The following is a 13,601-nucleotide window of genomic DNA, read 5'->3' as shown; positions in this document are numbered from 1 at the left end:
CCAGCAGGGGTCACTCGAGAAGTAATCACACATGGATGGTTCTCCCTCCCTTCCCCTCTAAAAATAAGTAAGTAAAATCCTTTAAAAATTATTTTTTAATGTTAAATAATTGGGATCAACAATAAGGATACCTAAAACAAACGAAAAAATAATTGTGTACTCTTTGTAATTTAAGTGAAAGATCCAAAATCTTATTTTACTTACAATGACAGTACAGTAATATTAGAGGTTGGTTCTCCAAAATACGGGATTTCTGTTAGCTCATTATAATTCATTTTCCTAGGCACAGGAGGAAAATAAGATTTCAAAGTTTAGTGAGAGAAATGTTACTTCTTGAGTTCTGGTTTACTAGCTAATACATATTCTTTAAGACAGGTACCACATTTGAAAAAAAAAGCCTATGACTCAGAATGAGTTAGACTAAATGTATCATAATGAGAAATTAGACGTTTTACTAAGAAATGCTTTTTCATAGTACAGACCTATGATGGATCTCAATATTTAAAAGGTTAGGAAATACTGTGCACATTTAATACTTTTAATGCCACTAAGGTTCTTTGAATAGTTACTTTAAGACAACTAATTTGCATCCTTCTTAAACAAAGAAAGAATAATTAATACATCCATATCTCTTCTATATATTTATAATGGAATTATCAATTATATAAATTTTAAAAACATACACACAATATGAAAAAATACATATATGTTTTAAAGGTATTCAAAGTGAGGGAGGACTGCTTGAGAGCACAGATGAAGTTTACCAAGCCAGAGAAGGAGACTAATTACATTTTACAGACCACAGGACATGGCACCATCTGACCCATGATGTGGCACCATCTGATCCCAGCAGCTCTTTAAAATGATCGTCTCTAAGGTTTTAGCAGGAAATCTAACATAATGACATTTCATTAACCTGGTTTTCAATCAGTGAACCTCAACAATTTAAAATACAGGAAAAAAACTAAGTAAAAGGCCTCCAAGGAACGAAACGAAGTTACAAAGTCCATGTGGAAAAGAAGCTCATGCACTCCCCACGGAAGCATTTTCACACCTTTCTGCAGTGCCTCCTCTTTCAGCTAACGAGCTTGTCCGCTGCCCACCCGCTCCCCAGCGGACGGACGAGAAGCAGTCAGTCTGGGGCAGGGAGGAACATGAGAGCTCGAGCGACCTTGTCAGCAAGGATCGAAGCAGAAAAATAACTCGGAGGGTGCTGAGGGTGTTTGTGGGAAAGGCACGACAGGCTCAGCAGCTGTTCCTCTGGGAATGCCACAAGCAGTGACTGACAGTGTGGACACAGGGTGGGGCAACAGTAGATTTACTGTTGTTTGTATAGAAAACAATACAGTGCCTATAAATAATAATGTAAGAATAAAGTCCATGTTTCACATACTCACAACTGTAAACCTACTTTTGCCCCACCCTGTATTTGAAAATTTCCTCCAAAGAATACACAATGCTACCTACATCTCAGTATTAAAGGAAAAACTTCAGTCAAGTGAAAAACTGAATTATATTAACCATCATATTCAAAATTATACCATAAGTACTGTATTTCATATAAATCTACTATAGACATGATGCTTCCATTTTAGACGAGTTAAGACATTAAAAAACGTTTACACAACAGAGAGTTTCACTGGCTTAAACTTTGGCAAAAACCAAACAAAACATATTTATTCTCAAGGGAAAAAAGTCTTACTTTTGGCCCCCCAAAAAGGATATTTCTACAGTTTGCAACTTAAAATCACCAACCCAAACCACAATGCCTAGAGTTTGTGATAATAAAGCCAAAGATGATAGTTTAAGTTTTTAAACGATGTCTTTTAACTTAAACATCCTTGAATTCATAAGTCATTAAATCACCTTGAATTTAATGTACATTTAAGTAAAATAACTTACACTTCTTGTAATGTCTGAGATTCCAAGCTGATGTTCCAGTTAGACAACGAATTATGGCTCAAATCCCTAATGAAGGACAAATTAGCATTTTTAGTTTTGTGTTGGAAAGCAGACTTAAAAAAAAAACTAAACTAAAATGGGAATCTTAAAAAAAATTTTTTTAAGTAAACTAAAACAGGAATCTAAAAGCCCTATCAAATACGAATTGGAGTAGAACAGACAAAAACAATGTTTATAAAGCATGAATAAAAACTCACCTAGATTCCAAATAGCTATTTTACTTTTTAATTTTTATAGATTTTTTAATAACTAAAAATACATTCACAACATTCAATAATTAATAAAAGGACATGCAGTAAAAAGTCTCCCACCCTTGACTCCAGCCATCCAGCTCCCCTCCCCCACAGCAGCAAATGAAAACGCCCCACCTCTTGCGCAGACGGCCAGGTTTTGGTGCAGCTGCCAGCAAATTTCTACCTCGGTCACCCCTTACTCTGCCCTTGCCTTTCCCACTCACCAATGGATCTTGCAGGTCATTTCATAGCATCTTCATGCATTGTAGTGATATTATGCTTTATTATAATATATTATACTTCATATACTTTCGAAATATATACTTTAACATAATATAAATATGTATTTTTTCTTTTTTAAATATTTTATTATTTTAGAGAAAGGGGAAGAAAGGGAAAAGAGAAGGTGAAAAACACTGATGTGAGAGAGAAACACTGATTGGTTGCCTCTCATATGGGTCCTGACTGGGGACCAAACCCGCAACCCAGGCACATGCCCTGACCAGGAGTCGAACCAGTGACCTTTAGCCCTGTGGAATGACACCCTAACCAACTTGAGCCACACCAGTCAACACTAAATATGTCCTTTTGAAAGTAACATATACTCTACCGAATATATAGTATGATATATAATGACGTAAATTACACTTTAGCTGAAGACAAACTTGGAAGATTTCACAAGTCAAGACAATGAGCTTCTATATTAGAATTGGGGTTGACTATATCCTTGATAAGACACATGGTCTTCCTTCAAAAAAGAAAAAAGCAGCCTTGGCTAGTGAACTGAGTGCTGGCCTGGGGAACCAAAGGGTGGCCAGTTCAATTCCCAGTGAGGGCACACGCCTGGGTTGCAGACCAGGTCCCCCAGTAGGGGGTGTGTGAGAGGCAACCACACGTTGATGTTTCCCTCTCTCCCTCCCTTCCCCTCTCTAAAAATGAATAAATAAAACCTTAAAAATATATAAATAAAAAATAAAAGCAATCTAGCTTCAGGGAAAGGAAAATCATCTTACTCCAAACAACGATGATGGTGGTGGTGGCGGCTAACATTTCAATGCCAGACACTCTCCCATACACCTAAAACACAGGCACTGCCCAAAGCCACAAAGCCACCTTCTGACTCAAATACTCTTACAATCCTACTTTCCTGACACAATAATGGGCAGAGGGTAATAGTCTGTTACCCCAAGGTCTCATAGCTAATAAGCAAGGAAGCCATAAACTTGAAATTCCATCTCACTTCCATCAAAAAGTTTATTAAATATAGCAGAGATTTCTCTAAAATTAGCCTTTAGCCTAAATATTTAAATAGGCTTAAAGAAAAGTTCACCTTGATGCTTCCGGGCATCTTTACAAGCCTGCGGTGGAACTGAGCCCACACAAGCTGTCAGCCCCAGAGATGTATTATACGTTACAATATGTCTAGTAACAGGGGCACACTAGAGAAGCATTACAGATCACTTTATCTCGCTGTGCCACCGCAGGCAGCTGACAGATGCATGCAGGTCTGAACGATGTCTCTATCACAGAGCCATTTGTTCTCAGCTAGATTCAGCCTATCTGTAAAACCTAGCCACTTTCATTCAAGAGCTTAATTTACACTATAGAATACTAAGACTGGATCAAACCATTAATTTTTCACAAGTTCTAAAACCTTTATTCCAAGATATTTGGCACCAGCTCAAGAACACTCCTTAGTGGAGAGGTGATAGGAAATACAAAATATATGAATTCGCTCCACATAAAATCTTATATTCAGAAACTTTATACCAATTCACACTTGTCACTAAACAACAAACACAGAATTCCACACAAATGATAAGCTGTTTACTGTATTTTGCAGTGTATAATGAGTTTTTTGCCCAAATTTTTTAGGGAAAACTAAGGATGCACATTATATGTGGGTATAATGATTGCATACCATGGGTATAATAACGGGCATCATAATCCCATGTAAAATGTGTGCAAAACCATGGGTGCGCATTATACACGGGGAAATACGGTATTTACTGCGGCGTTTCAGCTGAAGGAGAAATGCAGCTGTTCTAAGTTAGATATTCCATATTCTGCTCCAAGGTGGCTTGTCTGGCAAGTAGACAACTATCATTTCTATGCCAGACTAGCGTACAATGATTTAATTCCACATCTCACGCTTGCTGAAATTTTTTTTTTTTTTTTTACTTTTACAGATTGAGGGCTTTCATTTTAGTAACAGTGCTTCTAAGACCTTTCCAGACCCTACCCTAACCTCTCTGGCTGGGTAAGTCTTGACCATACTCATCCCTTACAGTTCTCTCATGAATGTCAATGATGGCCAAATAAATCAGTTTTAATGAAAACCATTATTACAGAAATAGAAAGCAATCAAAGCAAACTCAACTCTATAAACTTGGTAAAAACATGGTATAAACCTCTGAATTTGGTATCAATAAAAAAATGCTTCAGTGTCTCTATTGGGGGAAGGAAGAACCTTCTCAACATCTTTCAAGAACCTCTAAGGTGTTTCAGTGGCACCCAAAGGATACCTGAAATGCTTCGGGGCCTCTCTACAGAGCAATGTTGTCTTAAGAATATAGGCCTCATAGGTCAGAATCCCATATAATGAGGCTCTCCGGACTCTTCTGCAACAAATCCACACTGAATGAGTTAAGAAACACTAACAGTGACCTGGAATACACTCCCAAAGTAGTACTATCATAGAAAGCAACCAGTAAATATTTAACTTATCAAAACATGAAGTATCTAACTACAATTACATGGACTGATCTGAACCTAGCTACTCACGCAAACATTTACTGAACCACGGACCAGGCACTGTGCTAATGCTAGGACTACAAACACTGTCAACATTAGTAACCTTTATGACTTTTTTTTAGATTTTGTTTATTTTGTTTTAGAGAGAGGGGAAGGGAGGGAGAAAGAGGTGGAGAGAAACACTGGTTGGTTGCCTCTCATGTGCCCCCCTAACTGGGGACCTGGCCTACAACCCAGGCATGTACCCTGAACTGGGAATCAAACTGACAACCTTTTGGTTCTCAGGCTGGCGCTCAGCCCACTGAGCGACACCAGCCAGAGCCCTTTAAGACTTTTTCAAAAGATACATTTATAGTACGGGGAAGTGGAATCACTGCAAAACTGTGAACACAAATTCAACATCAACTCCACTCTACGTCCCCTCATTGGAAATGCATAAATTAACTTTCTTTTAGTACTCCCAAGCCCTGATGGGTGTGGATCAATTGGTTGGGAGTCATCGGGCAAAGTAAAATGTCCCAGTTAGATTCACGGTCAGGGCACCTGCCTGGGTTGCAACCCTGGTCAGGGTTCGTGCAAGAGGCAACTGACCAATGTTCCTCTCACACATCGATGTTTCTCTCCCTTTCTTTCTCCCTCCCTCCCCATCTCTCTCAAAATAAAATGTACTTCCAAAAGGCTGAAGAAGACTGATTTGAAGACTTCACATTATCAGGTGTAAAACAGATTGAGAATTTGGGTAATTTTTTTTTAAAGATTTTATTTATTTATTTTTAGGGAGGGAGGGAGAGAGAGAGAGAGAGAGAGAGAGAGAGAGAGAGAGAGAGGGAGAGAGACATCAATGTGCGGTTGCTGGGGGTTATGGCCTGCAACCCAGGAATGTACCCTGGCTGGGAATCGAACCTGGGACACTTTGGTTCCCAGCCCGCGCTCAATCCAAGAATTTGGGTAATTTTAAAAATTAAAGTCTCTCACTATTCTTTCCAGTGGCCAATCATTAACTCCACTTACTTTGCATAAGGTAATGCTAGTTTGTTTTTTTAAAGCCAGAGTCCCAAAACAGAGACGTGTCTTTCAAAGATTCTCCCCTTGACATATTCCTAAGACACAGTTAAAAACTTAAGTAAACTAATGCGTGATCAACATCACCTAAAGAGTCTAACGCTTGGTAACAGTCAATAATCTTTCCCTTATTTTTCACACCACTCACATCTGACTATTTATGGATGCGATGTTTCAAGAGCAAAGGTCTCAAAGAAGGCCTCATCTCAGTGTTGTAACTCAGCTCCCAATCATACTAACCTACAGGGATGTATCCGTAATAAATGATGAATTATTAACATTCTTGGGATCATGAGGAGCCAGAGGTGCCATTAATGTAGCCGTTTAGTACCATCGGGGTGTAAATAATTTATAGGACGCGCAGAGCATCTCCAAGGGCTGAGGAGCAGAGGCAGCTCTGCAGCTAACTGCGAAGTCCCGCAGCGACGGAGACGCCGGGGTTTTCTCCTCCCAGTCACTCGGGCAGGTTTTGGAGTCATCTGCAGCGCTGACGGGCAGCACAGGGAGCTTCTACAATAACTAAACTTTTCTAAAAAGTCCTTTGCGGAAGTTAAAAGAACATATTTTATATCCAATAGTTTGGGTATGACAATGCTTCACATATTTATCCAGAATAACTTTCCCTTCCTTTTGTAAATGGAAATTCGTGTTGTTGGAGTATATCTAGCCTAATTTACTTTTAAAAGACAAGGACTGCAAAACAACTCTTAAAACTGTCTGCTTTTAAGTTTGCTTTTCTTTACCACTAAGAGCTTTATACCAAAAGTCAGCCTTCCTGTCTGTAGGGGAGCTGTTTGAAATGTCTCTAGATTTATTCCTGCTCCTCCCTGTCACAGGCCAGGAACCCCAGTGCCTGCTGGAACTGCCTGAAACAGGAGCAAACGAGCTCTGAGAGTCTGAGAGGCTCCTTCAGGAGTCCATGCTTCCTGGGAACTTTTATATCATGAAACGTAATGCTCCTCCAGATTCACCTTTCTATCCCTCATCGGTGTTACTTATTTGTAACGCACTGTACAACACTTCTGTGAATCCAGAAAGTTGAAGGTGGGGGAAGATGACGGCTTTCACTTCAAGAGTAAGAGGCATGTTTTACTTTCTTCCATTACCTCTCCCTGAGTTCTTCATGAATGAAAATATTGCTTCATAAGGGAAATACACCAACCATGAAAGGGATACAAATTCTACAGTTGCATTTAAAACAGAGTTTCTGCACACCCAGTTCTGGGACCTCGGGCCAATTACTTCGCTCCAAACTTCAGTCTCCTCTACTGTTAATGAGAACAGTAGTACCAACCTCACTAGATTGCTCAGAAAATTAAAAGGCTACAAATAAAATGCTTAGCACACAGGTCAGTGTGTAAACAGTAGCTTATTATACAATACTAGACCCTGAATAGGATGATGGTCCAGTACCGTCACCTTTCCGGAGTGTTTACCTATTTACATGCAGCCGTAATCCACTCCCAAAGGTAAAACCTCACTTGCCTGGCACTGCTCCTCTACAATGAAGCGAAGCAGTAAACTAAATATTGCCTCTGGACTCCAATTTCATGGGCTCACATCTTCTGTTTACCACATCCCCGAACAGACCAGGGTAGAGAAGAAATAGGTTACAACCCTAATGCAATCAAAGAAAAGCACATTGTCTGGGCTCTGACACGACTGTTGGAAGTGAACAGTTCATCAGAACAGTGTGCAAGCCACGAACAGACATCAGATTCCAAAAACAGGGCAGCAGTGCGCTGCCCTCCCCCCAGTCGTTCTGCACATTTCAAAGAATGACACTGGTGTTTCTGCCAGCACCTAAAACCACAGGGTCTGTGAAAACCACCCACGATGCCTCCGAGGTGCCCCGACTTCAGAAATGCGTGGCTGGTATCTGTAAATTCACAGGACCCAACGAAGCTGTAGATTTATTGAAAACTCCTCAAATTACAGCTGCAAGCCATGATGACACTCTGTATTCAACTGATCATTCAATAATACTTAGTAAATATCTAATAGATGTTGCAAAGCCCTATTAAAGAAAAAGATTATCAGAATAAATGAAACATTACTTGTGCACACAAAAATTTGTGTGAATTCTGGTGCAATTAGACAAAATGTCTCAGGCAGTATGAGATGGGAGTTAGAATTAGTAATATAATGTACTTATATTTCGAGTTTTTCCTTTTTAAAAAGATGATCTTAAAATACAAATAATTAATTAGCTAAGATAAAACTCTAATTCATTCACTATGTTTACTATGGAGAATGAAGTATCTTAAAAATAAATCATTTCATAAGATATTAGAGAAGCAAATGAGAGAGAACGGTTTAATTTCTTTGAGAGTTTCTCCTAATCTCCCACAGAAGGCACAGCCATACACGTTCTGTAACTCGTTTGCCGCCTTCACTCAACAAATATTTCTGAGTATCTACTGCAGGTCACTGTTCATCTACAGCAGAGGTCTCCAGCCTTTTTCATCTCGTGGCACACATACATTAATAAAATTCTGCAGCACACACAGAAATATATTTTTTGCCATTCACACTGGACAGTAATTGTTATGTTGACTGTTTTTTTTTTTTTAATTTGACGATCTAAGGGAAAAGAGGCCAGTGCCCCGACTAACCAGTCAGGTATTGCATGTTTTAAAAATTCTTGTGGCACACTGGTTGAAAAATCGCTCATTTACAGCAATGAATGAACAGACAAAAATCCATGCCTTGAAGATATTTATAATTCTACTGAAAAGAAGACAAGTAAAACATGTAGCGTATCAGAAGATGATGGCTGCTGAAGATAAAAACAAAGCCAAGAGCTGGGCCGCGTGTCTCCGGGAGAGGAGAGAGAGCCTGCAAGCCCTGAGAGTCTCGCGGAAACTGGCACAGAAGAGTGACGGGCGTAGTGAGACCCCTGCCGACGGTCTCGTGGCAGATACTGCTTGGTGCTGAGGATCTGAGGGCGAGGGGGAAAGAAGGGGCACAGGACCTTTCCAGGAACAAGCAGTTTTTACTCTGGAGTGCAGACTTGGAACAGCAAGTCTACACTCGAAAGCAACGGAAGTTTCCTCTTGATTCCTGCCTATGGAGGCCTGGAGGCCAATGGAGAAGAGTACTACCTGCCCTGATCAGAATACGACAGGCTTCTGGCGAGCGCACTGCATGCTCATCCCCACAGTTAGTCTCACTTCTCTGTGAGAACTGTGGTGAAAATATGGACACAAATGGAAGAAATGGAAAATAAAGGTAGATAGTAACAACCAAGGAAAATATGAGGGTCCTGAAATGGAAAGAAATTCTAATCTGTATCTTTTTTAAAAGGATTCATTTTCAGTTCACCACTTTGTGGTTTGAAGCAATTAAAGAAAAATTTCAAAGACTAAGTACTAGAACAAAAGAAGCTCCTAGAAGTGATTTTATCACTTAGGAAATTACAAGGGTTTCAGGAGCTCTGTGCCAAGAACCAGGGGCAGAGATCAGTATGTATTTTCTTCTATTATTCCACAGCCCACCTCTTAGTGTCTGGCCACAGAACCCCCAACAGCAAAACACTGTAAGTGAAAAATGACTTCCAGGCAAGGCCACTCGGGTTTGCAGGCTTCCATTCAGTCTTGTCAGCTTCCCAGGAGGGACGGGTCTGGGCAAACACAGGGTTCCACCCTTTCAGTCGACTGGTATACCTGAGCTAACGGGCAACACCGTCTCGTGTGTGAGCCCCTCCCGAGGTATTAAGCTGGATTCCCCCCACTCCACAGCCACTTACTTGTTCCTTCACCCTCACCTACAATTGCTCCTTCTCTCCATTTATACCCAAACCCTCCCACCCTTGGAGGGCACATCAGGCTCAGCCACTGTGCTGGTCTGGACTGCAAACAGCAACACTAGTCTAGCAAGTGCCTCCCCTCAGTTCGCTCCCTTCAGCGAGGGTAAAGCCACACAGGTGCAAGAACTACTGAGCTGGGGTTTTCTGTTTGTTTGTTTGTTTGTTTGTTTGTTTTTTACCACCAGTCAATATACTGGCATTCACTGTTAACCTCAATTTTGCTAGATGGGGTGAAGGCACAATCTACCCCTTTAGGCTCTCAGGAATTCTGACCCAAAATTTTAAAATATAATTTCTCATCAGGCATCATCCCTGTTTCCAGCACCAGCATTTTGCAGCTCTGGTCCTATGGCCACTTCATCAAGCAGGAAAAAAAGCTGAAGTGCATGGAGAAGAAAAAAGAAGAGCCGTTAGGCCAGCACACTCCTGTTAGTGAGAACTGCATCATCCTTCCGGCATCCTGCCCCACCTCCCTTCTTCGCATCCACAGAAAAAGAGGACTCTGACTCTGTCCACTGGGGCCACCAGACGCTGAGTGTGTGCGCTCTCTCCGGACAGTGTGTAAGCCAGTCCTTCCCATCTTTACCTCCCCCCGGAAGACAACCAGTGCTCTCACCACCCATCCTAATTTTCTATCCCACTGCTACAGCACGTCCTCAAAAACATCATTCCCTTGTAACAGTGATGAGAGGCTGCAGAAATCTGTATCAATTAGCCTACAGTAAAACCGGCTTCATCATACATTACCTCACCACAGTTCCGAGAACCTGTCGGTGATGTTAAGTGAGGACTTACTGTACTCTGAGGAGGACATCTCCCTGCCCACTGCTGGGCATTATGGGCTGTAAAATGTATCTCCTGGTCTCCAGAAATCATGGCCAGCCACCCAAACTGGTGCAGTTATCTGCCGTCTGGCTCTTTTATAGCCCCCTGAGCATTTGCAAGTGCCATCAGATAAAGCACCGTGGGCACGTTCCGGTCAGGACCCATCTGCAGCCCCTGAGGGCTGGCATCGGCATCACCTGCCAGCTCCGCTCGGGGCCTTCCCACCAGCCATTTGTGGTCTGTCTCTTCTCCTGGCAGCCAGAACGGAGATTACCAGCACTCTGGGCCTCAGAGGGTGCGAGAGGGGCCCATGCAGCGTCTGCCCATCTCTGCACTGCTGCGGTGCCCCCATATCCACCCACCCCGTGGAGCCATGGGGATATCTGCTTGTTGAGTCCAATCACCCGCTAAGCTGGAAGGGGCCCTTCCGATAGTAGTCAACATGCCCTGTTTTAATGCACCCCTCAAAGTCTCCGAGTGATTTCCACAGACTATCTGTACCCCACATGGGCATCCCTTTCTAGACCAGGTTTTCATTGCTCTTCTGCCTGACCTACAGCCAGGCCCTGGCCACTGCCCATGAGTTAGTACTATTATAAAAAGCCCAACAAACACGGGCTTTTTACCACTGTTGTTCTTCCATTACTGCTAGGAAAGTAGCATGGGAATTCAGCCCAATGAGCCAATTTGTCTTTACTTCCTCAGAGTGGTAGCTTTCCACATCGGATGTCAGGCATTCATTCACCTGGGAACTGCCATCCACAGACCAAGCAGCTCCTTGTCGGTCAGTTATGAGCTGCCTACGTGGGCAGTACCTACAGGACCACAGAAGCTAGCACAGTTCCAAAGTCAGTCGGGGAAAGGGCTCTCTGCTCCTCAGTCTCTCCCTGCATTCCCCAGGTAGCATGATGACCCTGCCTACACCATTTCCATTTTATTACGGAACTCTTCTGAGCACTACTGGAGTGCTTATCTGACAGTATGCAAGACATCATGGGTATTTCAAGTTCCACAATTATTTTATGACTTTTAGTCATCATGGTGGTTTCAATTAATGTCCAACAGCAAGCAAATAAACGACCGCCCTTCAAATGGAAATGCTCCAGTCCAAAGTCCCCGGATCACAGTCGCTCCGCGGTTACTCAGAGGCTTGCGTCCCGAGCCCCATCTGCCGCGCACACAGGGCCACCACACAGAGATGTGTCCACACCAGCACTCCACCTGCCACTCGACGCTGCATGGGGCGGCAATCTCACTGGTTCCCGTTCAGAATGTCCAATTAGTGTTGCCTGACGGTGGGTTTACATGCCTTCGGTTTCACAGTTATCAGGTAGAGGAAGCACTCCCCAGTCAGATACAATGTCCACCTCCAGAATATAATCACGCATAAGCCTCCTCAAACATGCACGCCTACAAACTTTGACCTCAGATTTCTGGCTGTACCCTCCACTAGGACTTTATTAATAGGTTTTGCTTTTACAATACCACACAGGGGTAAGTGTTCCCCAGCCAGATATAACATCATTTCCATAATATATTCACATAAAGGAAACACAATTTCTTTACATACAGGCTACTTAACATTGCAACTTTCATCTCTCTCAATTACACCATGGCTTCACCAATGGGTGTGGTGCCACCGTGTATGAGGTTCCCATATCAGGGAATCCTGAAAACCTCTCCAACTCCTGACCATTTTACCCACTCTTACGCAAGAGCCTTTGTATCCACCATCCCCCACCATGAGTTCAGCCAAGCTACTCTAGCCCTCATGTCAATTTTTATCTAATTTAATCTGCCTAACCAATGTCTCAAGCAATTGCTGGTCAGGTTTCTCACTGCAACCTCTGCTTTTGGACTTTTTTAACTTCCACCAAACTGAAATAAATAGAGCAGACTTGTTCGGGGCGCTCTAAAGTTGGAAGACCACAAGAGCCTTCTGGCCTGCCCAAACCTAGGTTGTCTGTTAAAACTTTTGTTTTTACCCCATCAATGTCTGTTTGATTCACCCCATTTCTTAATAACCTCTAAAGTTTTCTAGTCTGCTGGGGGGGAGTCCAGTGATTCTTCCTTTTCTTTTTCCTTTATTTTTGTCCCTAACATATTTGCTTTATTCACTCTTTTAAGACCAATCTATAGACTCTTTCTTCTGCTTTTCCTCCTTCACCTGTTTAATGAACCTCATGTTTTTATTAGCATCTGAGGCCTAGTCGCAGAGCTGAGACAGCAAGTACAGACGGCCTCCCCGACTACCCCTTGGTTTTGCAGCAGTGAGGTCACACGGGCTGTCCGTGGAAAGGAGTCCCCCTCACCTACAGGATTTACCGTGAACTCAGTAACGGGTACATTCAGCAGGTGAATATTCCTGTTGTCATAAAGATAATACCACAAGGCTAATGTGGAAAACTTACCATTTGCTTCATCAAGAGGTGTTCCACTCGGCATTTATGAGGCAAATGGGCAGAGAGTCCCCTTTCTCAGGGCAGAGAGATCTTACAGGGGCTGTGAGGCAGTCCACCAGCCTGGCCGTCCCCTCGGGAATAACCTTTGTGCCTGGATCACACACAGCCATCTGTGACTGCTCCATAATGAGCTATAAATCCTACATCAACCCAAACATGCTCTTCCTCCACTGCAGTATTTAAAACCAGACACTGCTCCTAAATTAATTACTCTCACAGTACATTTTAGTAAAGGTTCTTCTGGAAGCTGTCACCCATCCAAAAAATGAAACCACTTCTTCACCCTATACTCCCTGGTTTCACCTAGTTTCTTGGTTTTGCCCTTCCCACACACCAACTTTCTTGGTGACCAGAGGTCTAGAGGTCCCTTCTGTTGTCCTTGCCTAATTTTTCCTTTGGAGGTCAGCTTTGAGGCTGGTGGCCAAAGCTCAGCCTCTCTGAAATCTGAGCTTGTTCTAGCAACAAGGTCTGACCCAACATTCTCTTTAAATTTCA

The 13,601-nt window shown here is 42.4% G+C and overlaps 1 protein-coding gene across 3 annotated transcripts in view; it reads right to left on the bottom strand.

Annotated features, from left to right (window-relative positions):
* Positions 1 to 13,601, bottom strand: part of LRIG2 (leucine rich repeats and immunoglobulin like domains 2) — a 47,603-nt gene that overhangs the window by 24,013 nt on the left and 9,989 nt on the right. For all 3 annotated transcript variants that reach the window (XM_028502648.2, XM_036015579.1, XM_036015580.1), the window contains 2 exons: positions 1,903 to 1,968; positions 205 to 279 (listed from right to left, as the gene is read on the bottom strand). In XM_028502648.2, the coding sequence (XP_028358449.1) occupies positions 205 to 279; positions 1,903 to 1,968 (141 nt within the window). The remainder of the gene's footprint in view (positions 1 to 204; positions 280 to 1,902; positions 1,969 to 13,601) is intronic.

This window comes from Phyllostomus discolor, chromosome 14 (assembly GCF_004126475.2).
Source record: "Phyllostomus discolor isolate MPI-MPIP mPhyDis1 chromosome 14, mPhyDis1.pri.v3, whole genome shotgun sequence".
NCBI classification, from domain to species: domain Eukaryota; kingdom Metazoa; phylum Chordata; class Mammalia; order Chiroptera; family Phyllostomidae; genus Phyllostomus; species Phyllostomus discolor.
The sequence above is the reverse complement of the archived record's forward strand: the minus strand, read 5'-3'. Positions and strand labels throughout refer to the sequence as shown.